The sequence below is a fragment of the Neofelis nebulosa genome, chromosome 8, assembly GCF_028018385.1.
Source record: "Neofelis nebulosa isolate mNeoNeb1 chromosome 8, mNeoNeb1.pri, whole genome shotgun sequence".
In the NCBI taxonomy this organism is placed as follows: Eukaryota; Metazoa; Chordata; class Mammalia; order Carnivora; family Felidae; genus Neofelis; species Neofelis nebulosa.
In genome coordinates, this window is record NC_080789.1 from 90744219 (window position 1) to 90770653 (window position 26435).

Consider the following 26435-nt stretch of genomic DNA (forward strand, 5'->3'; position numbering starts at 1 on the left):
CATTCATAGTTTAAGGAATGAAGATAATAATAATAGCGGAAGTATAATGCTAATCATGATTTATGGAGACCCTATCATTCGTTCATTCATTCATTCAACAAATATTTACTGAACATATTTTGTGTGTGGGGTGGAAAGCTCTAGGGTAACAGCATGTACTCGCTTCTCATGACGATAGGCCATGAACCGTAAATCTTAAATTCTAATGTATTCACCTTCATAAAATTTCAACTATGTCCATGCCTTACTCTTATGATGCCCAACAGTTAAGATGTAGGAAGACTGGAGATGAAGGATGAACTTTTATGATAAGCCTATAGTTTTAGGGCAGACTTTCACCAATCCATCTCCCCTCTTGCAGGTGATAGATTTAAGGCCTGATAGCACAGTGCTGTTAAATATGACCCAATTTGGGACTGGGGACCCGAGAGCAGTAGGTTTCAGGCCTCTGCAAGGATCTGATTTATGCAGGTGGCAGCCCTGTGATTTATTTTGCTTAATGGCAGGATCAGCAGGATTATGCTTTGGAGTATCCTTATACTACAGGTTCAAAGCCGCATTTCGAAGGAACCAGTTCTTAAATTTCTTAGGGAAAGCCTCCAGATCATCCTGATAAACACTTCCAGCTCCCTGCCAGCCACTGTTCTATGTGTTGGGACATAGAAGTAAAGGAGAGAAATCAGATTTCTGCCCTCAGGGAGTATATATACTTTGGCCGACAGTGCCACTAAATGCCTTATGTTAATCTTTTCATCCTTATAGGAAAGCAGTAAAATTATTTTAGCAATGATGCCAGAAAAAAAGACCAAGAAAGGTTAAATGAATACCAAAGGTGACATCACCTAGAAAGTAGTAACCAAAAATTTCAACTCATGTTTATCTGATTCCACAGTCTTTGCTCTCATTGTGGATTATTTATAATAAACAGTATTTCAACTTTGTCTTTGATTAGCCAATCAATACATTTAGCATGGAATTCTTAGATGGAATAAAGGCACTAAAATAATGATCCTTTAATTTTTACATAGAAATAATGCTTAGAAAAACATTTAACAGTATTTCTTGAAGCCTGTTCTTGAAGGGAACATGGTCCAAAGGGTTATAAAATAACCATAAAATCTTAAGCCTTAGGTCCTATCTTAAAAATCTGTATAAATTCTACTCTACTTCATAACATACTTATCTTTTAATATGGCATAAATATTTTAAATAGCTTATCATTACAAACAAATGCTACTAACAGGTTTCCTAGCTATGTGTGTGTGAGAATGAGCCATTGAGTTTTTCAGTCTCAGAAAATTGGGTTGAATCCAGGAGGTCTGGTCTTTCATGTCAGGTTCAACATAGAGACAGCAGTTTTTTTCTCAGATTAAATATTACGATATTTTTTGAATGCACATTTATATTAATATGTGACTATAAGGGGCAAAAGTTTTTCACTGCTTTATGAGTCACATCAGAGTAACCATTGAGGAGAGATGTCTATAATGCCGTGGACTGCAGTTGAGCGAAGGTTCTGAGGCAACAGGATGGGAATTTCAAGAGCATATTTCTATTGCTGAAGTTGTTTATATCATTTTGTGGCTTGATAGAATACCTGTTTTACTGGTCAGTCTCTTTAGTCTAAGGAAAACATTTCTCAAAAGACTATCTGTGAAGGAATTTGCAGAAGAACATTCTTATTTCCCCATTGACTCTCTAATTTTATCGTATATAAATAGAAGACTTTTAAGTGACTCATTCTCCCCATAAACCAATTTCTTCATCTAACCTTCAAACTTCACTTTGCTTTGATTTTGGCGTTTGTGATAAACACATTACTTTTTTTTGTCTTTTGTATTGGAGTTCCTGATTGAGTGTCCAGCTTTGTGAGTCATAACGATTCAGAGGGAACAATGACTTAATACAACTTTGTCACAGTTTGTTTTATTCCATTAAGAAAAGTAATAGCTCAACATTGAATTTGTAATCTCTAAAATATATGACCAATGTTTTCTCATAGTTAAACCTATAAAGTGTGCTATCAAGATAATTCCTACTTTGCTGCAAATTTATACTGGACAATAAGTATTCAAACCCATATTTTTTTTAACCAAAAAAAATATTATGAGATGAATTCAGTGAATAATCATTCTTGATACACAATAAAAAAAGTTTCTGTCTATGCATTTTTATTTTTAAAACTTCAAGATTGCCTGACATGAAAAAGAGATGCTTTTGGCCGTATATGTATGTACACATGTGAGAACACAAAAATTTAAGCTTCATGTTCTAACCTTAAATTTTAAATAAAATAGATACTATGAAAGGATATTTCATATTAATCCTTGTGGCTTTGATGGCCTGGTATCCTAATATGAGATACATGGCTATAAGCATTTAGATATTTTCTTATTAAACATTTAGATGTTTAGATGTTTTCTTACCATGTTCTTTCACTTAACCTGAAGACATCAGAGTTAAAAAAATCTATATTTATCTGAGATTATCAGAGTATGAGGACTTTCATAGGTAGGATTTTTTTTCCATGTGATTTTGCTTAAGGTCCTGGGAAGAACATCCATTATGCAAGAAATCAATTTTGCTCTATTCTGAACTCACTTATTAGTTCTGCCTGTGATCTCAAGAAAGTCAATTAGCTTCCAGGAGACTCAATTGTTTCATCTATAAAACATAGTTGACGACTAAACCATGCTATTCCTCCAAGACTGTTGATAGAATTGAATTAGGTAACATATGAAAAGTCATTGGAAACAGAGTAATATTATGCAAATATTATTTCAGAAAACTTATTACCAAATAAGTAAAGAAATGAATATATATGAGCCCAAAAGGTAGCAAACTAAGATAGAGGGATACAAGGGAAAATAAATGTGCAGATTTATGGTTTTATGGAAAATGACTTACGGGGAACTCTCTTGAAATCCTACAAAAAATAAAGGTTAAAACAAGAGGCAGCTTTAGGTTTATCTTTCTTTTCTTATTTTTGTTTTCTTTTCTCCTGCTTCATAGTTTAGAACGTGGCTTAAAAACACCAAACAAACAACAACAAAAACTTTGCTCTTTTCCAAGTTAAAGTTTGAAGTCTTCAAAATTTACCTATGAGGTTAGTGAGTCTTAGGTAAATGTCATCTCAGGGACCTAACTCTGCATACAAACAAGAATTCCAGGCTCCGTGGTCTTGACTATCAATAAGTAATTCTTATACTTTCTTAGGGAGGCTACTTAGAAAAAGCAGCCACATCAGATCAGATGGAATAAAGGAACTAGAAAAAGGTTGATGGACTGGTCTTATTATGTGTAAGTATTATGCCAGTAAAATGATATTCCAGGTTTCCATTCCCACCCTCCCCAAAGCCAGCTCATTTTATTGATGACATTAACATGAAATCTTATGCAAAGCAAAAAAAAAAAAAATCTTAACATGCAATAGTATAGAAAAATCAATAATAATAATTGATTTTTTATAATAACCAATTGATAACCAACTGATAATTGGTGCTATAATTAAGGTAACAAAAATCTTTAAAATGTGAAAAATATATTTAAAAATAATAAATTACTTTAGCTGTTTGTTAAATCCCTGGAATATAGCAATCCTATGCAACACATAGGTCTGTCAGGAATGCCAGTGAGGATAGGCTGTTGCCCTTAGCTGTTGAGGGGTTAGCAGCTGTTGTGAAACAGCGCCATCTGGACTATTCATCTTTTGTAACTAATGACTTCTGGCACTCTGGGTGGGTGCATTGAACTTTCCAAATGCTCTTAACCTTTAGACTGATAGTCTCCGGAAAAGTTAAAATATCTTTTTTAAAAAGCTAATAGCTAAGGTGTATCATGACTTGATATTTAGGCAAATTGGGCAAATTCTCAGCGTAGCTTATATAATTCAAAAACAGAGACTCTCCTATTGCAGAAATTTAGAACAGCAGCCAAGCTATGGAACATTGTAATGAGTGTCACTAGGTCATGCAACTTAGGAAATACAGTATTGTAAAAGGTATTATACCTTCAGTTAAAAAGTGGCTTATAAAGTCAATTTAGTTCAGATTTGTTTTTACAATTATTATTTTTTTTAATGAGAGACTTTCACAATGAAAAAGAAACTTCCATCTGTTTTAATTTGCATATCTCTTTGAAATTTGCTTTCCTAATTTAATGAAAGTTGGACATCATGATTGTTAATTCCTCTAGGTTCTGGGTTTTTGTTTTTTGTTTTTTGTCTTTTGTTTGTTTTTCTTGTGAGCATTTATCTCTATGGGTATCAATGGTTACTAAGGCAAAAGAAAACTTTGATCCATATTTGTGGAATTACAACAATCCAAGAGATAACAATTTGCAAAGTACTAGAAAAGCATCAAGAAAGTCTAAGGACAAAAGAATCCAGGAATCATCCCTCTCCCATATTTTCTTTAATGTCAAAGAGAAACTAGACAGAAGGCCATTGAACTGTTTTGAGGCATTGAGCACAAAGAGTCTCATTTCACTCTGTAGCCATGAAAAATAACTAAGGAAGAATGAGGGAAACACTGGAAGTTTCTGGCATTATGTCTGCACACTCAGGAGGCTCACAGACCCTGGCTCCTTTGTCTATGTGGAATCCAGGAGCACTTTTTCTGGATGTCATCGACATTTCCAGTGGCTTCATGGTTGTACTGGTTGGGACAGTCATTGTGCCTGCTCTGCCCAATGGCTCCTCATAACTAAGATTGCTCTCTCTAAAGCTCAAAGTTCAGAGAAGAAACTCTAGGCTGTTCTTTGGCAAGGAATGGCCCATGATAGGTGTAAGGATAGGCAACAAAATCCACGATGGCTTTGTGTGAAGGATTCTGTCCAGTGGGGACAAAGGCAACTATTTAAGTCAATTAGATTGTCTCTCTCTGGAATTTCCACTAGAGAATACTGGCCAATGGGCAAAGAGGTAAAATATAGGCAGAGTAAGCAGAGTAGAAGTCCTTTGTTTCCTCTAGAAATCAGGTCCTATTGTTTCTGGGATTTGTTAGGTTATGATTTGAGTCCATTTATACCCTTTTCTCCAAGGATATCAGATAGAATCTCTGGCTCTTGCTACCAAAATACCTCATGAAAACAAAATTAAGTTTGGAGTTTTGTGTTTTGCTTCTAGCTGCCTTCAGTTTTAGCCAAAGAGCCAGAGATCTTATGCTTACTAAACCAAAGAATCTGTGTGGCAGGCCAAATAGAATATCTGGAAATACATGGAAAATTTCCTCTCACATGTTTGGAGGAGAAAATGGATGAAGTGAAAAGCATGATCTGTATGTGGGAGGGGAGGTAGGCAGGGAAATTTATGCTTAATGATCCCAGTCTGGTCTGTGAAATAGGTTATCTGTTTCTAAGGACAGCTAACCCGAGGTTTGAAAGTGATTGAAAATTCTAAAGTAACCCATTCAGACAGCATTTTAATGGATCGTTGCCTTTGTTGCCTAGCAGTGGGCTCTGCAGAGGTATTACATGAGAGTATCCTTTTGCAGGAATTGAGTCACGAGACTTTCTTGATTCTATTCAACAGCACTCAGCTGTAAGGGGAGTCGAAAAAAGTAAGGGAAGCAGAGAGAGGAGTTGGCAATGCTGTGAAAAACCTTTGTGGTCAGTAAAAGAATTTTATTCTCATTTTTCTCTAAATGCCATTAATTGTAATACAATTTTTAATGCCACGCTGAGTACAGCATCTTCTGAAACACTTACGATCACCTCTTAAGCCTGAGTGCAAATACCCAAGAATGAGGTAGGATCCTATATTGTTCATAAATAAAGCATTCTCTCGGAGAGGGAAGAAAAGCCATTTCTTTCAAGTCTCAAAAAATATCAAGAGGGCAGCCTCTTACTGCTACTGTAGTCAGGACTGGGCACTTAAGGTAGCCACACATGCTGTGTCTCAGATGGCTTAGTCCTCATTCATGACCCACATCTGTGGGCTTGGTGGTGGTGGTGGTAGATGGTGGATTTTCTTATTTTTACTTCTATCTTAGTAGTAATATTGGAATAAGCAGTAGTATAAAACACTTTTAGCCTGTCAGAACACAGAGAACACAGACTTTAAATATACAGGGGCTCTCAAAAGTATATTAGAATTAATGTCACCCATTGAAGCACCAAGACTAGTGCTGGATCCATTACATAACTTTCCTTTTTTGGTAAATTATGTGCACTGGCGTCTCTATTCAAGTATCTCCTTCAGTTTTGTAACCCATGTGATGTCAGAGAACACAGTTTAAGATAACAATATTATTTACACAGAAAAGTAAACAAGTGCACATAATTTTTCACATTTATTTTAAATTTTTTTTTTTTTTCAACGTTTTTTATTTTATTTTTGGGACAGAGAGAGACAGAGCATGAACGGGGGAGGGGCAGAGAGAGAGGGAGACACAGAATCGGAAACAGGCTCCAGGCTCCGAGCCATCAGCCCAGAGCCTGACGCGGGGCTCGAACTCACGGACCGCGAGATCGTGACCTGGCTGAAGTCGGACGCTTAACCGACTGCGCCACCCAGGCGCCCCAGTTTTAATCATGTGGATCAAGTCATTCAAAAGTCCACTATTGTTTTTAATTAATCAGGCTACTTTTATAAATTCATTCTATATATTGCTTGAGTATTAACAAAAGAAATATCCTATAATTAGGTTACAAAATTTTAATATATAAATAATAGAGAGATCTTAAGTAATTTTTCAAATGGTTAAGAATCCTAGTCACAATTAATTGAGGTTTCTTAAATCTCCATAACAGGGTCTTCACAGTGCTGTGTGATAGGAAAGATCATCAGCACACGATCCACATTTGCTTACCAAAGAACTTAAGAGAACATGTGGAAAGGCAAACTCAAAACACATTAAATCATATCTAAAAATAAAGGTATGTAGTTGAGATTATAGGATAAAATATATCACTAAAGGGAGACATGAGTCTCATGGGAGATTTCTCTGAGCAGAAAAGGGGAAAGACAGAGAGGTTCAAGGCATCTGGTAATGAGCCAAATCAGAGAAAGGAAAGGGGTTGAGTACCTTGGAGTCAAATTACCCCATGGCGGTCCCCTGGGGCAGCAAACATAGCAGATCCTAAACCAAACATCCGGGGGACACCTGGTGATGGCACAGAGATGATAGTACTGGGAAGGAACATCTGTCCTCCATCAAGGCTTGGGATAGTCAAGATGTGAGGACTATTGCCCGAAAAAAGATCTACTTTGTTCAAACTGTAGCCAAAGTGGGCTCTAAGGAACCTTGAGAAAACTATGGTCTGAATTATGAAGCGACATACCCCAAGAGCCTGCATATGAGAGGGGTGGTTTTGAGCCCACAGGATAGAGTGTAAGACCTCACACTCTGTAGCATAACCCCCTGGATACACATTGTAGTTACATCTACAGCTGGCTATATCCTTTGGTAAATTATTTAACTTCTCTGGGGTCCTAATCTAAAAATTTAGATTAAAATTATATTATCTTACAGACTTTTTTTTAAATCACTTTACTGAGGTATGATTGACATGCAAAAAGCTGTGTATATTTAATATATACAACTTGATGAGTTTGGAGATGACTATACATTTGTGAAACTATTAGGATAACCTATACCATAAACATACCCATTACCTCCAAAAGTTGCCTCCCATGCTCTTTATTTATAACTGCTATTATCAGTATTACTAATCATTTTTCTTACAGACTTGTTATGATGATGAAACAACTTACTCTATGAAAAGCACTAGAACAGGGCCTGACACATAAGAAATACCGCCCTAAATGTTAGCCATTATTATATAACTTTTATAGACTTAATGTTTGATGTTTACATTGCATCTCCTGTTAAACTTTAAAATATATCTTAAGGGGAATGAGGTATGTTTCACATTCAGATATGTTCGAAAGTGGAAAAGTGGGACTATGTCCCCTGTTTTACTTGGGAGAAACTGGTATAACCAATAAGTGTATTAAGGTGATATACTAGACATCATGTAATTCAGTAATAAATTAAGGACAGCATGAAATAGCACACATTCTGTAGGATTATAGAACAAAAGACTAGTCATGATGGGAATAATCTGAGGTTTCATGGACAAGAACCTAGTTGTCCAGCATCTTAAGGGATACGTAGAGTTGAAAGATCAGACTCCCCCCCATTCCAGTAATTTTTTTGATTCTTGGGAAGTGTTTCTGATGTATTAAATAGACAAAGGAGGAATGAATGTATATGAGAAATTTATCTACCCAGAAGAGGATTCCTTTGGGAATAATAGAGGTGGAGTGGATAAACCTTGGTAAAGACAATCAGATTATAAGGTTGTCAAAAGTAAGAGGTAGGAAATGGCAAGTCAAAAACAATTATTGAACAGAGAAATGATGTGCCCTTATTTAGATGATCAAATGCTTTTTTTTTTTCTTTTTTTTCTTTTTTTTTTCTTTTGGGGACAGAGCGAGACAGAGCATGAACGGGGGAGGGGCAGAGAGAGAGGGAGACACTGAATCGGAAACAGGCTCCAGGCTCCGAGCCATCAGCCCAGAGCCCGACGCGGGGCTCGAACTCACGGACCGCGAGATCGTGACCTGGCTGAAGTCGGACGCTTAACCGACTGCGCCACCCAGGCGCCCCAACCAAATGCCTTTTAAGTCTGCAATGGAGAACAAGGTGTTTACCATAAAATTGTAGAAAGAAGTTTAATTAACAGAACATACTATATAACATCTAAAAGTGAGAAAATTAGCCTGGCAGAAATATGCAGGCAGGATAATGAGGTCTAGCTCACTGCCAGGAGATTAGTGGCTTTAGATCTACTTCCCATATTAGTTCACAATCTCTTGACTCGGAAGAGGACATAAGTAAATGTAGGCAGGCTCATTTCATGTCGAAGATTCTGCTCTTTATAGATCTGGGTGTATCAGTTAAAGTCAGAAAATGTGGAGGGATGGAACTCTGGCAGACAAAGCCTATCGACATTTTCCCTGTGGCCAGGACCTGAAAGAGCTTTTCTTCATCCAATATATAGTTTCTTTCCTTTGCTCTAGGTAGTAGTAGGGACTATTTGTAAACTGTCTAAGCAATGACACATCAAACACAGGCTTTAGCTGAATCACATGTTTCCAACCTTCATCTTTTCTGGACCTCTCTCTGCAACTCCTCTATCTCCCAACCAGGTCCCACTGACACATCAATCATTGTGCCTGTAGTGCAGCAGCCCACTTCAAAGGAAGGGATCCCACTTAGATCATAATTGGATAGCCTGAGGGGGCTATTTTTGGTACCATGTGCACTCACCTACTTAGGATGGAGGTAACTAGACCAGGGGCGAGCAGCTGGAGTATAAAGCTGCTTCCTGCTGATGGGATCCCAGAGCTGTGTTGAACTCTGAAGGACCTTCCAGGCTCTGTGACAGAAGACCTTCTGCTCTTCCCGAGGCCAATTGTTTGCCTTTCCCTAGGATTTTTCATACAAATCCCCCATCCCCAATAGCTGAGGCAACTTGAGAGTCTCTTATCCTTAAAATCAAGGATCTGAAACACTTATGCAAATCTTTAAGCTAGCGTCTTTGGCCACAGACTATTGTCAACTAATATTTATAGTTTTCTAAGTAGACATAAACAGATGTTTCTTTCAGAGATAACCTTTACTACCAGAGGGCATTTTTCAAGACTCAAAAAACCTACTAGACCTCACTAAAGAATCTCTTATGGTAGAATGTCAGAAACAAAGGAGGTAGCAGAAATGTATATTTTTGGCAAGGGCTCTGCCTGGTGTTCCTTAATGGTATCATATAATTTTCTATATTAAATGTTGAAAAACCCTAGACCAGGGGATTGAAGTCCTAGCTATGGGCCCTAATCCTAGCTGTATTTCTTACTATTTTTTTATTGTAGGCAAGATGTTTAATTCTTTGAATTTCAGTTTACTTATTTGCATATTTATTGTCAGAATAAATGAAGTATGAGGTCTCTTCCAGCTCTAGCATTCTGTAATTCTACCATATTGCTTCTATTCAACCACAAGAGGAACCTATCTAGTAAAGTTCACAAAAGACAGATTCTTTGCAAAAGTGAAATTCTTTATGTAGGATGGCACAATCAACTCTCATTGTTCCCTTGTAATAGAGAGAGTCCTCACTATACATTCTGGAAGGGGAAGTGTAAAAGTAATAATTGGCTGGGAAAGATTTTATTTTAAATACTGTTTTCCTCAAAAAGACAAAGCATACATCCATTAAAAAGAGTATAATCTGTGTTTACAAATTTCCGAAGTATTTGAACAATTAAAAAGTAGACTCAAGATTCAATATTAAGGAGTTATAGGAAAAAGTGTATTTCTCTACTTAAACTCTTTACTATGATAATAATTATGCTAACATTTATTGAGCACCTAGAATTTGCTAGCAATTATACTATCCATTCAAAAATTGAAGTTCAGAGGAATCTTCTATTATAAAATGCACCACCCTTTTGACAATGATTTTGAGTGTAATTAATATTCACTATATTCCGGACAGGCTCTTTCTTTGATGTATATTAGTGTTTTCTCAGACTTGCTTAAAAAAACATAGATTTAAAATAGAAGATAGTTACCAAATACTCCAATATTTGTATTGTCTTAGAGTTGAAAGTAGTGAGTCCATATCTCATCATAAATCTCTTTTTCCAAATTGTTTTCCTGGACATAGTTCAAGTAGAGCAACCAATCTATTTATGTCAGTCCTTGCTCTTTTTAGTGACCTCTTATTGAGCAATGTAATAGATGAAGAGGCTGGTTAGCAAACAATAGCATGGTACAGAAACACTGACTAAGGCCCTCTCCTCGACATTCACATTGCTCCCTTTCTATCTCTTGGGAAAGAAGACACAAGCTGGTTATAGAAATGACAGCTTTATAGCACTGACTGTTCACCCTGAAATCACCTCAAATGTGAAATGTATTTGTACACATGAATAAATTCATACTCATACATTCACAGCTTATCTTACTTGGTAAAATGACTTGTTGCTTCTAGGTCTGTGTCTTGTGGGCGAAGATTATTATACACATATTTCAGGTCTTGAATTCCACTCAGCTCAGGCAATCCTGCATGTAGCATCTTAGCAGGTAAACAAAAGAAAAGCAAACAAACAAACAAACAACACCTCAGAATAAATGTAAATCAGATCTTAGTTAAATTTGGTTAAGTTTACTTGGTTAATTCTACAAATGCATATACACTTAAACTTATACAGCAAAGCCTTTCAGTTTATAATCATGAATGGATAGAAGTTCATGATTTTTTAACTTCCTGTATTTACTAATAGAAGCAACAAAACAACAATAAGAAGAAGAACCAATAAAATTGTCAAAGTGCTTGCAGATTAATAATTTAATTTTATTGGGGTGCTTGAGTGGTTCAGTCAGTTAAGCATCAGACTTTGGCTCAGGTCATGATCTCATGGTCCACGAGTTTGAGCCCCGTGACAGGGTCTGTGCTACAGCTCAGAGCCTGGAGCCTGCTTCAGATTCTGTGTCTCCCTCTTTCTCTGCCTCTCCCCTGCTAGTACTCTGTCTCTCTCTCTCAAAAACAAATGAAACTTTAAAATAATAATAATAATTTAATTTTATCTTCATCATAAACCAGTGAAATAAGCATGATAGTATTATTATCCCTATCTTGTCTTCTTGTAGAAGAAGCATAGTCAGCATTGGATGGTAGAATGATAAGGGTTCTAGTATCAGAATTTCTGGACCCACCATTAAAAATCCGAATGATCATGAAAGTCTCTTAACCTCTTTGAATCTCCATTTTCTCATTTTGAAAGTGGAGATAAGAATACTCAACATGTTCCGGGGGCAATCAAATGGCTAATGAATAAGAAAGAGCTTTATACATTATAAATTATTACACAAAAATTATATTGCAATACCCATTTTAAAGAAGAAAAATTTAATCCCCAAAAAAGCATAAGTGAAATGTCCAGATCAAATGGTGTGTAAGCACAGAGTATAAAACTCATCCCTCTGGCTCTTAATCTTATGTTCTTTCGTGACTCTATGACTCATACTCTAAGAACAGAATTTTCCCTATTTAAGTGGTGATTACATTTATTAAAGATTATTGAAGCAGTGCAGTAATTAAAGATAAAATTGTACAAAGGCTCAGATATTTTTCTGGCAGCCTTTGGAAAAGTACTGTGTTTATATTATAGTGTAGACTGAGAGATAATATTCTTTTTAGTTATAGGCAAAAAGAAAGAAAATTTTTTTGAGAAAAAGTAGATCTTTCTGAAATAAATTTAAACTTTGAAAAAGAAGAAGGAGGAAGAGCAGGAGGTGGAGAAGGAGGAGAATGTCAACAGTACCTCTATGACTAAGATAAATTATTTCCTGCTCTGGAATAGAGGCACTCTTACAGTAGTGGGAAGTTAAGAACAATGCTGCTAATTCTAAAAATGTAAAGGAAACAGTGAGAATATGGTTATGAAGGATGGGTATATTTATGATTGACTTGATGAAGTTCAAGTGAGAAAAAAAATGGATTTGAAACTGTTCTTTCCTACTGTCCCCACCCAGGCAGAGGGAACAGCATGTATAGATGTACCAAGGAGCGCAAGATGTCTTTCATTATTTCACAAAAAGAACTCCAGGAGAGCATCTGGAACATAAGATATCCTGTGGGTAGGTGACAAGAGATGGGCCTGAAAAGGTAAGTAGGGTAGGAACTTTTAGCTATATAAAAGTTTTGTACTTTATCCTAGAGGCAAAAGGAAGCTCTTTTAGTGTTTTTAAATGGGCACTAAATAATTGAATTGTGTTTTTAAAAGATCATTGTGGTTATTTGTGGAAAATGGATTAAAGTGAGGCCAAATACGAGACTGGACTAGGAGAATGTTTATGAATAAAGAATAAAGTTATTGGATTTTAAATATATTTAGGAAGTAGAGTTGAGAAAACTGGGTGATTAATTGGATAAATTTGAAGGGCTGGGTGGGATCTAAAGTATATAGCTGTAAATATAGATTTGGGAATCGTTAACATATAGATAGTAATTGAAACCTTGAAATGGATCAGGTAGTCCTGGAAAGTTATTAACTGCTTCTCCTTATGGATGATCTAAACTCATAATATCTAAATTTGAGCAAATTCTCTTCTTCCATAAACTCTTCCTCCTTTTTCCTCTCCATCTCCAGTGCAACCATTGTCCAACTAAAAAGAAATTCATATCTTCTTTGATTCCCTCTTCTAACTGATTCCCAATGTCAGTAACATAATTCTATAAAAACTACCTCAATGGTCTCTTGTATTCATTCTCCTTTCCATTTCAATTATTGTCTTAGTTCAGCTCCTCATTTTCATTTGATTAGATAATTTTGCCTACTTCTCCAATCCCTCTGTCTCTAATTACATAGCTTCTGAGTTGTCAGTTCAAAATCAAAGCTAGATGATGGTACTGTCTTCATCAAAAGCAAAGAAACTTCCAGGTTCTCAGGTGTCTGTATATCAAAGTCCAAAATCCTCATTCTGATCATAAATGTCTTTTGTAATCTAACTGTGATCTGTCACTTCATCTATTGTCTATATAGGTCTCCCTGTGTACCACAGACTAAGTACACTTGATTACCTCTATTTCCAACGCATGTCACGCCCATGTTCTTTGAGCTTCCACACATACTTATAGTTTTCTCTCAGCCGGGATTCCCTTCCTATCCTTCCTTACCTATTGAAATTCTTTTTGAAAGCTTAAATATTTTTTTCACCTTGAAACACCAGATTGTCTTGATAAGATTTAATTACTGCTTTTTTTGTACAGCAATCGTATCTTGGTCGCACCTCTTTCAAGTGCTTATTGCTGTCTTACTTTTACTATGTTTGGTTCACATATATGTTTGTCACATTTGGTTTTAAGATCTTTGAGGACAGGAACTGAGTTTTTATTTGATGTTAAATTGTTTATATCACCAAACATGGTACCTTGCAAATGGAACTTAATGAATGTCTGTGAAATAATGCATGCATGCAGGAATGTGTGAATGAATGAATTAATGAATAAATGAAAAAAATGCCTAGCTTTGTTGGGCACTGGAAGCCTGTAAATAGTAAGTTCAACCCCAACTACTAAACTTAAAATCAACTATAGAGAGGTATATTCTCAGGAGCAACTAAAGTGTAGAGTAGGCTTTATCTTTTCAGTTCTGTAATTAGAGTTCTGGACACATTTGTGTACTTATTGAGACAGTTTCCCCTTTATTAGACTTATGATTCTCTACTTGCTAACAGCTTTCTTCCCTAGATCTGAATTGCTTTCTGGTTTCTCTAGATACTCAGAATTCACACCTGCTTGCTTAGAACTCTGTCAAACATTTTCTTGGGAAGTACACCCTATACTTAATCCTTCTCCACCCCCCACCCTGGGCCCCTCATTATGCACCAACATCCAAGTGCAGATGGCTTCAAAGTAGATGAACTCAGCTTTCTCCTTGATATGTGGCTAATTAAAGGTAAAAAGAGCAAATTTTGCCCTTGCTGATGTGCTCTGTTCCCCAGAGAGGCGGCTTTGAGAATTGTGACTCTGCCACTGGAGTAAGGATGACCTCATACCCGGGTCCACTTAGCCATGTCTGTTCTCTGACCCACAGAGATGCGGTTCAAGTACCTCTTAGCCTAGATTATATGGGCAATAACTTTAATTGGGGCAATAGGAAAGGGAAAGGGTGGCTAGGCTAGTATAGGTAATGAGCAGATACAGGCAATAAACAGATAAATTCCTTTTTAAAGGACAGAAACACTTTTAAATTTTCTACTTTTATTCTTCAAGTCCAAATCTATTTTGATAGTTATGCTTAGGGAAGCAGACACTCTTTGCCACCTCATAGAGCAGTTAGAAAGATTTCTTCTGGGAAATATCTGGTATAATAATGGGTGTGATAAACATTTTAAACTGGGTGAATGGTCCCTATGTTCTTTGGGAGCCTTCCATAATAGCTGATATTGATTTTTTTAATGAGAGAAAAGCTGATGAAATACAGGCTTTTATGTTAGTGACTTCAGCCAGCAACACTCTTGGGTCTCCTACAGATGTTTTGCTTTTAAGCACGATGGGAATTTCATGGATTATTTTTTTCCCTGATTTTCCCAGGAGCAAATAAAAAGGACTGTGGATATCTGGAAACATGCTGTTCTCAACAAGGGATGAGCCATTAACTCCATAGTAGACTTACCAGACACTTGTGGCTCATAATCCTGGATACTGACCATTCACAGAAGATAGAATTTATGACCCATGTCAATTATTTCTCAAGTTGCAACTGGGTCATGGAGCAGTAGATTTAGTTCTTTTAAAATAAGTTAATACAACAAGAGTCAGTTTGAGAGAGAATTGAGGGAAATATTGAGTACCCACATGGGCAGAAAATACTCTTTCATGAATTTAAATTTGTTTTTATTTTATAGGAAGCTATGCCAGAGAAAGTGTGGTCCTGAAGCCTTACTGAAGCTTTGATTATCTACAGAATCCCATAAGAAAGAAACCTCAAAAGCAGAGAATGAAGAGGTAAATGACCAGAAACAGAAGTAATATACTGCTGTTTCATATGTATTCATTGGTCTAATTGGTCCACATTGCTTCTGTCTGTTTTAATTTCTGTGAGAGTTTAAATCTAAGATTATTTGCTTAATCTGAATTAGGGCTCTGTACTGCCAAAATTTCCTTCTTAGCCTAAAACTCAAGACCTGGGAGATTAAAACATACGAAGATTGTTTGGATATACTTTGTAACAGAAATCTTCAATATTTGATTTTAATACTATTTTATGAAAAATTGCTTCAGTACTTGATTCAAACATCATTTATCTCCTTCTTTTAAATGAAATAACATTACATAAACTCTTTAATAATTATTTTATATATTATGACTCATGGGCTAAAAGTTTTCTTTTCAGGTAGGTAGAAAAGTTTATTAAGCAAGAGGAAAAAGTCCACCAATAGCCTTCTCAATTTTTTCAAAAGGCTGTCCTCTCACATTATTTTAACATGCTTACTTTTGTTATTCAGCATAATTTTAGTGTCACCTGAGAAATAGCATAATCTATATTTTGTGCTTTTCTATTTTGTGTTTATTTTTAAAATGTCTGTTGCTGGTTCAAGTAGTTGTTAGAATATGGTACTTACTTGTGTGCAGTTATTTATAACATTATAGACATGTAGAAATGCTGGACACTTCATTTATTGTATACACAAATTTTATCTTCCTTATCATATTGAAAACCTTAAGGCTGACTGGGTCTTATATATAAATGCATCCTCACAGTTTCTGGTATGTAGTAAGTACTCATGACCTCATGGATTCATGATTTGGAGCCAGTTAGAACCCAAGAGAATATTAGAATGATATGACCTGGATTTTTACATGTAAATGGAGTTGAGGTCACAGAGTTAGTCTTTGTAGAGTTTCCTCTGTGGTATGAACACAGATTATGAACCATTAGCCATCTCATAATTGCAATATGGCCTAATAGAATTGGGAGTTAGAATGCAAATCTACCAATATGAATCACTGGCTATTATTGAAATAGCCAACTTGAAAATTCTAGACATGGGCAAAATTTATATATCTAGTTTACACAAAGAAACCAAAGTGTCCTTATGCATGAAAGACTATATGTTTATAATACTTTTTTAAATATCGATTTTTTAAGACAGAGTAAGGTACATATGTTGAAAGTTACAACAAGGATCCAATCAAGTCTTCATTGCAACAAGGTCAACATTTATTCAATACTACCCAATAGAACTTTTCTGCAATAATGGAAACGTTTTATATCTGTGTTGTCCCATATGGTATCACTAAGCCACATGTGGCTATTGAGCACTTGACATGTGGCTAGTGAGATTGAGGAGATGAATTTTAAAGTTTAGTCAATACTAATTAATTTAAATTTAAATAACCACATATGAGTAGGGGATATTATATTGGACAGTACTCTTTTGGATTAATAAAGATCTAGCATAATAAATTAATTGAACTCTACTATATGACAGGTACTATGCTGAGTGCTTTATATTAATGATCTAATGAGGTTATTATGAAATATAAATCAATTAGTACACATAAAGCACTTAGTATAATGGTCATGGAAAACATTCACTATTAGGTCATTTATTCATCAATCCTGCAAGGTAGACTCTATTATCTTCATTTAATAGATGAGGAAACATAATCTTATTGGAGTTAAGTAACAGCACCTAGTAGAATTATTGTCATCTGAAGGTTGTAAACCAGCTATTTGGGATTATTGTATTGACTCCAAACACCATATTGATTTACCAAAGGTGTGTTTCTCTCCTACATTTTGCTGTAGTTACTAGTATATATGTGTGTGCCCAAAGGAATCACCTCCTCCTTCTCCCAGAAATAGTTCTGTCAGATTCCTTTTCTCTCTCCCTGTATATATAGTGTCCATCTCTTTAACATTGGACAGCGAAATGAAACTTAAATTTTACACTTAAGTCAACAGAGAGCATACAGGAGCATGACTCAGTAGACCCAATGTACACCACTAAGTGTACTATTCTGTGGTTGAGTTGCTAGCAAGTTGTCTTATATTCTTGACCCCTAATTTCTTAATCTGAAAAATAGGCAAATGATCAAAGGAAGAGATTGGGAGGGATGCCAGGAAAAATCCTTGCTTGGTCTACATCATTGGGTTGTTATAATGTGTAAATGAGATAGTACTTTTTAAAGTACTTTTGAAAAATCCTAAAGCATAATAACAAGTGATATAATACTCTAACTACTGTCCTTAATCTTTAATCAAAATATACTGAGATAACCCATGAATACATCAATATTATTGTGAATAGAAATGTTTGAGACAATAACTGTGAATTAATGTAATGAATTATTAAGAAATGTGTTTATAAGCTGTACAGTGGTACTTTTAGTTTGCTCATTCCTTTCTCGTTTGAATAGCTCTTTGGGGAAATCCAAGCCATTAGCAAAAATAGACTACTGGAAGAGAGACATATATGAAGCTTATTATTTTTGTTGTTTCCTCAAGGGACTTACCATTTCTAGCAGGTTCAAGAGCAGTCGACTGTGCCTTCTGACAATATTATAAGCTCGACAGCAAAGCTCCACAAAATCTTGGAAATGCTGTGGGTTTTTCCCACCTTCTGTAATAAAGTACTCCATCTCTGAAGTAAAAATAAAAGGTGCTCGGTCCCTACAAACAAAAACAAATAGCAACCATAAGCAGGAAGAGAAGTGGTGTGTAGAGTTCAATTAGGCATTTACAACAACTTATTTTCATTTGATTTTTTTTTTTTTTTGTATTTTCTATCTATTCTAAGGAATGGGACTATCTCCTTTATGGAGTAGCTGAAGAAACTTGCTAATTATGGGCTTTGAATAGACTAGCTGGGCTGACAGAGAAGGAAGAACATCGATCTATATATCAAATATTTAATTCCAAGTTATATTTGATGGAAATATTATCCATTAAAAATTATTGTAAGACCAATTAATAATGAAAGTGATTTTACAGAAAATATATTCCTAAAATAAAAATAAATAAGACAGATCATGTATTTGACTTCATGGTTTTGTTATTTAAGTTTTCTCTTTTCTTTTCTTCTTTTCTTTTCTTTTTTCTTTTTTTCCTTAGAAGATATTGACTATTTAAGGGAAAAATTTTCAGGTAATGACAAATTCTTTCAGAAGGCAATCTGAGGAAAAAAAAAATGTTACCAATTCACTGTTGTATGCTTAGTAAGGGAAAAAAAGAGTCAGCTGTATTTTATTTCACACTAGGTCAAATAAAAATACGGATCAGAAAGCAGGAAATATGTGCAAACCATGTTGATATGTATATAATATCACCCCCTGTAGTTCTCAAGGTTGAAAAACAGGAAAACAGAAGACCAGAAAGATGATCCTGTTTTCTCTATTTTTGCCATTTTTCTCATTTTATTTGAGACATAAAGAGACCTAACATGAAACATTAGCATATCTAAGAGATTAGCAAAGAAAGGATTGGAAACACTTTTCTGTGATGTGAAGAACAACGATGAGACAAAGAATTTTGATACTGATTTGGCCTACGGTCCTCTAGAAACATTTGAGATAGGAGTACAGTTTTGATTAAAACATTGTTTTAAAAGTAAAGACATTTTGGGGCGCCTGGGTGGCGCAGTCGGTTAAGTGGCCGACTTCAGCCAGGTCACGATCTCGCGTCTGTGAGTTCGAGCCCCGCGTCGGGCTCTGTGCTGACAGCTCGGAGCCTGGAGCCTGTTTCCAATTCTGTGTCTCCCTCTCTCTCTGCCCCTCCCCCGTTCATGCTCTGTGTCTCTCTGTCCCAAAAATAAATAAAAAAAAAACATTGAAAAAAAATTAAAAAAAAAAAAAAAAGTAAAGACATTTTTATTTTATTTATTTAAAAAAAATTTTTTTAACGTTTATTTATTTTTGAGACAGAGAGAGACAGAGCATGAACGGGGAGGATCAGAGAGAGGGAGACACAGAATCTGAAACAGGCTCCAGTCTCTGAGCTGTAAGCACAGAGCCCGATGCGGGGCTCGAACTCACGGACCGCGAGATCATGACCTGAGCCGAAGTTGGCCGCTTAACCGACTGCACCACCCAGGCGCCCCAGTAAAGACATTTTTAAATAAATTCAAATAAAACATATTTTAAGATTTCAGCCTGGCAACCTAGATATAATTAAGGTTAGTCTAAGCAATAACTGAAAAAATCAAGGACTATTGAGAAAGCTTCTTTTTTTAAAATAAAGAATGATTATGTTTTTTATTGTTGCTATGCTTAGCATTTGAATAAATGTATAACAGAATGGAAAATTTTGCTAACCTGATTTAGGCCTCTCAGAAGTGTGGCTATTTAAATCAGAAAGCTATAACCTAGGCATTTTGTAGGTGACGTGGAGAAGCAGAATCTAATCATAGGCAAAGTATTTTAAAGAAAATAATCTACCTCTATTTGGCTATAGTTATTTTATTTTATTTTGTTATTTATTTTATTTTATTATTTATTTATTTATTTATTTATGATCCATACTACCACTGAATATCTGACTGAGAGGCTGGTGTAACAGTATCTCTACTTAGCTTTATGTTCATTCATTCATTCATTCATTCAACAAAATTTATCAAGCACCTAGATACTGAGGAATGTGTCTTAAGAATCAAGTCCAAATTTAAAAATTTCTGCTTAAAATCCTTTTATTTTTGGCTGTCATTGACTTATCCGATGTATATGCTATAAGTATACTTTATAGCTCTTTATTTTAGTCAAGCTGGAAGCAGAGCTATTGAAAACAGGAGTTATACCATGGGTTCTAGTCCTGGACCTGTTATAACTCAATTTCCTCATCTCTGAGATGCGTAGATAATACTGAGCTCTTAGAATTACTGTGAAGATTAACTGAAAACATGTACACACTGCCTGATACACAGAGAGTTCTACATGCTTATGAATTGCTATGGTTAGAGGCTCTATGCAGAGGAAACAGATTGCAGGTTTTCAATCATATTCTAGCATTTACTAGTTCTGTGGCCCTGAGCAAGTTATTTGTCCTTTCCATGCCTTAATTTCCTCCTCTGTAAAACAGAGACAAGGGCACTTGACTCCTGTGACTTTTGAGAGGATTAAATGGGTTACAGCATGTAAAAGTTTTAGGACACAGTCTGGCACATAGTAAGCACTGAACAAATGTTAAATACTATTGTTAGTCCTCAAACTAATAACAAATGTGTTCTCAGAGCTAAATCTTGTCATAATTAAATCTCTCTTTCTCTTCAAAAATGCCATCAGTTTAGGGCATCTGGGTGGGTCAGTTAGTTGAGCTTCCAACTCTTGATTTTGGCTCAGGTCATGATACCAGGGTCATTGTATGGAGCCCCACATCAGGCTCCATGATAACTGTAGAGCCTGCTTGAGATTCTTTTCTTCTCTCTCTCTCTCTCTCTCTCTGTCTCTCTCTCTCTGTCCCTCTCTCCTCTGCCCCTCTCCCCCACTCATGCTCTCTCTTTTAAATTAAAAAAAAAATGCTACCAGTAAAATTCCAGGCTTCCTTCAAGGTTTAATTTACTCCCAGATCCTCCATATAACCTTTTTGCATAAGCCCTTAAGTGGACCTTTGAATTTGGTAGCACTTTTTATTTTTATTTATTTATTTATTTATTTATTTATTTATTTATTTATTTAATATATGAAATTTACTGTCAAATTGGTTTCCATACAACACCCAGTGCTCATCCCAAAAGGTGCCCTCCTCAATACCCATCACCCACCCTCCCCTCCCTCCCACCCCCCATCAACCCTCAGTTTGTTCTCAGTTTTTAACAGTCTCTTATGCTTTGGCTCTCTCCCACTCTAACCTCTTTTTTTTTTTTTTTCCTTCCCCTCCCCCATGGGTTTCTGTTAAGTTTCTCAGGATCCACATAAGAGTGAAACCATATGGTATCTGTCTTTCTCTGTATGGCTTATTTCACTTAGCATCACACTCTCCAGTTCCATCCATGTTGCTACAAAGGGCCATATTTCATTCTTTCTCATTGCCACGTAGTACTCCATTGTGTATATAAACCACAATTTCTTTATCCATTCATCAGTTGATGGACATTTAGGCTCTTTCCATAATTTGGCTATTGTTGAGAGTGCTGTGGTAGCACTTTTTATATGTCGCTCACACATGTAGTCATCACTATCGTTAAAATTTTAGTAGCATCTTAGCAATATCCCAGACTTCCATAATCAGAAAAAAAATTTTTATATATAAAAAATTTCCAAATTTTTCATACTCTCTATACTATATTTACTATATTGAATGGAACTCTTGAAATAACTTCAAGAGAGTCAATTTTACAGCTTCCTGAAATTTTCTTTTCTAATGTTGTAGATATGCTCTCTTCTTCCATATGCTTGACCAAATGGATTTCCCTTGGAAAGTTGTTGTAATTATGCTCAAGTTCATGTGGTGACACATTTCCTCCTTCCATGGTAACCACCATTATGAGTCAGATGAAGAAACACCATAGCAGAAAATCAAATACACAAAAGAAGCATATCTAGGTTAGAGAAAATATAAACTAATAATAATATTGAAGGACCCAATTTTAGCTGTGTTTAAATATTATCATAATCTAAATTTTCCATGGGCCCCCAAAATAAAATGTTACATTTTTTCTATATGATTTGCATGAGTCACTGCTGAGAAATTTTTAAAATAATGTAGACTAAAATTTTTTTGTAAATGGAAAGAAGTTGAACATGTGAAACAGAATCCTATCACATCCCTATAAGCTGTAAAAATCGTAGCTGGGATGTGCTTTATCAATTCCCTCAAATGTGAACCTAATCCCAGGTCACAGAATTAATGTATTGGAGCCTATGTCTGAAGTTTAAGCGATACTTATAAATTTGAGATATAAATTGGTTATGGCATGAGAGAAGGTTGAAAACTATTTGATCTCCTAGAGTCCATACTGATACTACATTCTGAATCATATGCTGAAAATCTGTCACTTGTAGCTGGACAAATTTACCAAGAAATTTTTTGGTTTCTATTTCCCTAATAGTGGTTTTACCATTGTTTGCCTAAATCCTATCTGTTTTTGCTTCTGTACCTTTTACTTGTATTTTTTCCTGCTTCTGGCCATGTTTCTCTCTCTCTCTGTGTCGCACCTGATGCTCTATTTTTTTTTTTTTTCTAATAATTCTTCTCTAATTTACCGATCCCTCACTGGTTTCTCTCTTACTTTGCCTTTTCTTTTAACTTGGCTCTACAGCTAATATATTTCATTCTTTTTAGTCCCTAGTAGTCTTATGATTTTTTCTCCCAAATAATCTGTGTGATTATCAAGAGGAGAGGCATTATTTTATCTTTCCTTTCTATATTCTTAATGTCTCAAACAATATTTTGATGATATTCTGCAATGGATGCAACAGTAAATATACTTAGTTCACACAGTTAAAAACTTGTGATAATTTAACATTTATGTGGGAAGGCTGTATGAACAATCTTATTGGTTACAATTCTGTCATTTTGTTGTCCAAGTTAATCTTTTTATTAACTTCTAATCAGTCCTTCTCTGAAAGTATTATTCTGTAAAACTGCAAGAATATTTTATACATTTCCCAATATACGCGAGAAGTGAGTAGTGCTTTACAAATGTATATAGACTTGAGAATTTTAAGGATATTTTTATTATAAACAAATACTAATTATTAAGGAGATAAATTATTTCCCATATCAATGGTTAATAATTTGCTGTTTATAATTACTTATGCACAGACTTCCCCCTTAATCATTCTGTAGATGTGATCTCCTTGTATAAAGTCACTAGAATACTAAGATCATCATCATTAACACTTACACATTTTTATTTTACTGAGGGTACAGAAGCTTTTAGGATATGTCTCTCCACTGGGTAACTAGGGAGGCATGCACCCAAACAAAATGTTAGAGTACTATAGTTATTTATCAACAAATATTTATTGAGCATCTATAATAGATGTGTATAAGGCTTATAGGTGATGTTACATATTTTAAAAATCAATATCCTAGAAGCAATACAAATGTATTAATAATAATGATAGTGTTTTGAAAAGGTCCCTCCAGCTGTAATATGGAGAAGAATTTGGGAGAGGGAGAGTATGTGAGTAGATCAGACAAGAGATTTTGCAGAAGATTTTGGTTAGATATGAGTAGCTCAGATTAGGTTTGTGGCTTGCAAATACAGAGAAGTGGGAAGACAAAAAATATTTTGAATCAAAAATCACGAGGACTTCATATGGTTCAAAATGAGAAGAGTGTTAGGAACAGATTTAAATTTTTGGCTTGTGTATCAGGAAAACTAAAGTGCGACATTCCGAGTGGGTTCAGTTTTGAACAAGCTATGTTTGAGGTGCCTTTGAGATATACAGGAGTAGATGACATTGAGGTATTGTGATACTTATTTCCAGACCATAGAGAAAAGATCTAGGTTGGAGGTAAAATTTCGTGTGTCAGATTTCCACTTCGACTGCATCAGGACCTCAGGACTCAAGAAACAACATGGTGGGGAATTCTCTGGAGGTTTTTTTTTTTCCCACATATATTCTAAACATAGACCTCAAGAAGCTGGCAATCGTGAAATGCCAGTGGGTGCAGACAAAAAAATTGCCAAGAAAAGCCTGCTCTTTCTAGCCAAGGGCCCAGGAAAGGGATAGCTGAACAAGGCAGAAAATTAAGTTTAGACAGTAACCACGCTACTCCAACCAAATACTGCAGAAAAGAAAAAAAAAATGACTCCACTCCCCAATGACACCAGTGAAGTCTTCAAAGAGAGCCTAAAATTCCATTCTCACCAAGCTGTAATGAGGGACATCAATTGTTGTCTCTGTGATATCGAGACCATTGAATAAGAAATTGGTATTGGCAGAAGGGAAGACACATAGATCATTTGAGTAGGATACATAACAGAAAGAAACTTACACAAATATGCCCAACTGATTTTTGATGAAGGTTCAAAAGCAATCCAACAGAGAAAAGATACAGGTTTTTGATCCCATGATACTGGAGCAAATGGACATTCATAAGCAAAAATAGAAACGTAGACCTAAACCTCATTCCTAATATAAAAGTTAACTTTAAATGGATTACAGACTTAAATATAAAATGCAAAACTACAAAACTTTTGGAAAAAGACATAGAAGAAAATCTTTGAGACCTAGTACTATGCAGAGAGGTTTTTAAGAAAATAAAAAGACAATTTATAGACTGGGAGACAATATTTGCAAACCACATAGCCAGCAGTAGACTTGTATCTGTAATCTACACAGATCTGTAAAAGAAAAACAATACAATTAGAAAATGGGCAAAAGACAGACAATAGAAGATGATATGCAGATGGTAAATTACCACATGAAGGAAAGTTCAACATCATTAGATTTTAGGTGAATGCAAATTAAAACCACAGTGAAATATCACTGCATACCTATCAGAATGGCTAAAATAAAAAGTTAATGACAATTAACTTGCCAAATGTTGGCAAGGAAATGGAGAAACTGGATCACTCATACATTGATGGTAGAGATGGAAAATGGTACAGCTACTCTGGAAGACCACTTGGCAGTTTCTTAAACAACAAGAACAACATCATGCAACTACCATACAACCCAGCAATTATACTTTTGAAAATTTGTCTCAGAGAAATGGATATCTATATTCACACAGAAGCCTGTACACAACTGTGAAGAGCAACTTTACTTGTAATACATAGAAATTGGACATAATCCAGATGTCCTTCAGTGGGTGAATAATTAAACAAACTGTAGTTTATCCATACTATGGACTATTATTTGTCAATAATAAGAACAAATTATGGATATACAGAACAGCTTGGGTGACTCTCCAGTGAAAAAAGCCAACCCCAAAAAGGTACAGACTGTTTGATTACATTTATATAATGTTCTTGAAATGACAAAATGATAGAAATGGAGAATAAAATTAATGGAGGGATACAAGGGTGAGAGGAAAGTGGATATGACCATAAAAGGGCAACAAAGGATACTAGATGTCTTGAAACTCTTTTTCATCTGAACTATATCAATATCAACATCCTGGTTATGATATTGTACTATGATTTTATAAGTTGTTACTGTTGGGGAAACTGGCAAAGGGTACATGGGATTTCTTTGTATTATTTCTTACAACTGCATGTGAATCTACAATTATCTCAAAGTAAAATGTTTAATTGCAATTTGTATGAGTCATCTGGCTATTGATATTGATTGGTAGGAGCCTTGGGTGTGGCTGATACCAGTTTGGTGGAGACTGTAGAGGGAGAATAGAAGAGGGAAAAGAATGAGTTTTGTGGAATTCAACATTTAGTGGCATGGTAAAAGAGAACCTCTTGCATTGGATACTGAGAGGGGAAGAAAAACCAGACAGTGAGGATCCATTCCAGAGGGTAAGCTGAAAATTATTTTGAGGAAGGAGAAGTCAACACCATTGAAATTTGCTGATCAATCAGGTAAAATGAGGAATAAATACTGTTCACTTAAACACTATACAGGTCATTGTGAGTCTTATGTAATAAAGAAGAAAGTCAGTTTGAAGTGGTTATGGAATGAAAGGTATGGAAAAGATGTCAAGAATTTAGACAACTCCTTCAGGAAGTTTGTGATGAGCAAAGTGGCATGGAAACTGGGCATTTGAGGCAAGGTCACTTAAACTTTGAAGAGACAAGGATATTCAAAAGGATTATTTAAGAGGGAGAGGATAAATATGTAAGACAAAATGAATTATTGATAGCATAATGTTTGTTAGAAGGTGGGAGGGAAATGGCTGCAAAGCACAGATGGAGGGATTGGCTTTAGAAGGGAAACAAATCTACTATAACAAGAAGGAAGAAGTTTATGCAACTGAGATGTAATTAGGTTTGTTAGTTTTGAATTGAGTTGAAAAGCAGTCT

At 35.4% G+C, this 26435-nt stretch overlaps 1 protein-coding gene across 1 annotated transcript in view; it reads right to left on the bottom strand.

The window, feature by feature from the left end:
• PIK3C2G (phosphatidylinositol-4-phosphate 3-kinase catalytic subunit type 2 gamma) overlaps positions 1-26435 on the bottom strand; it is a 352823-nt gene that overhangs the window by 76526 nt on the left and 249862 nt on the right. Inside the window, exons 25-26 of the mRNA XM_058743529.1 lie at positions 18031-18187; positions 10970-11079 (exon numbers count right to left, since the gene is read on the bottom strand). Of these exons, the coding sequence (XP_058599512.1) occupies positions 10970-11079; positions 18031-18187 (267 nt within the window). The remainder of the gene's footprint in view (positions 1-10969; positions 11080-18030; positions 18188-26435) is intronic.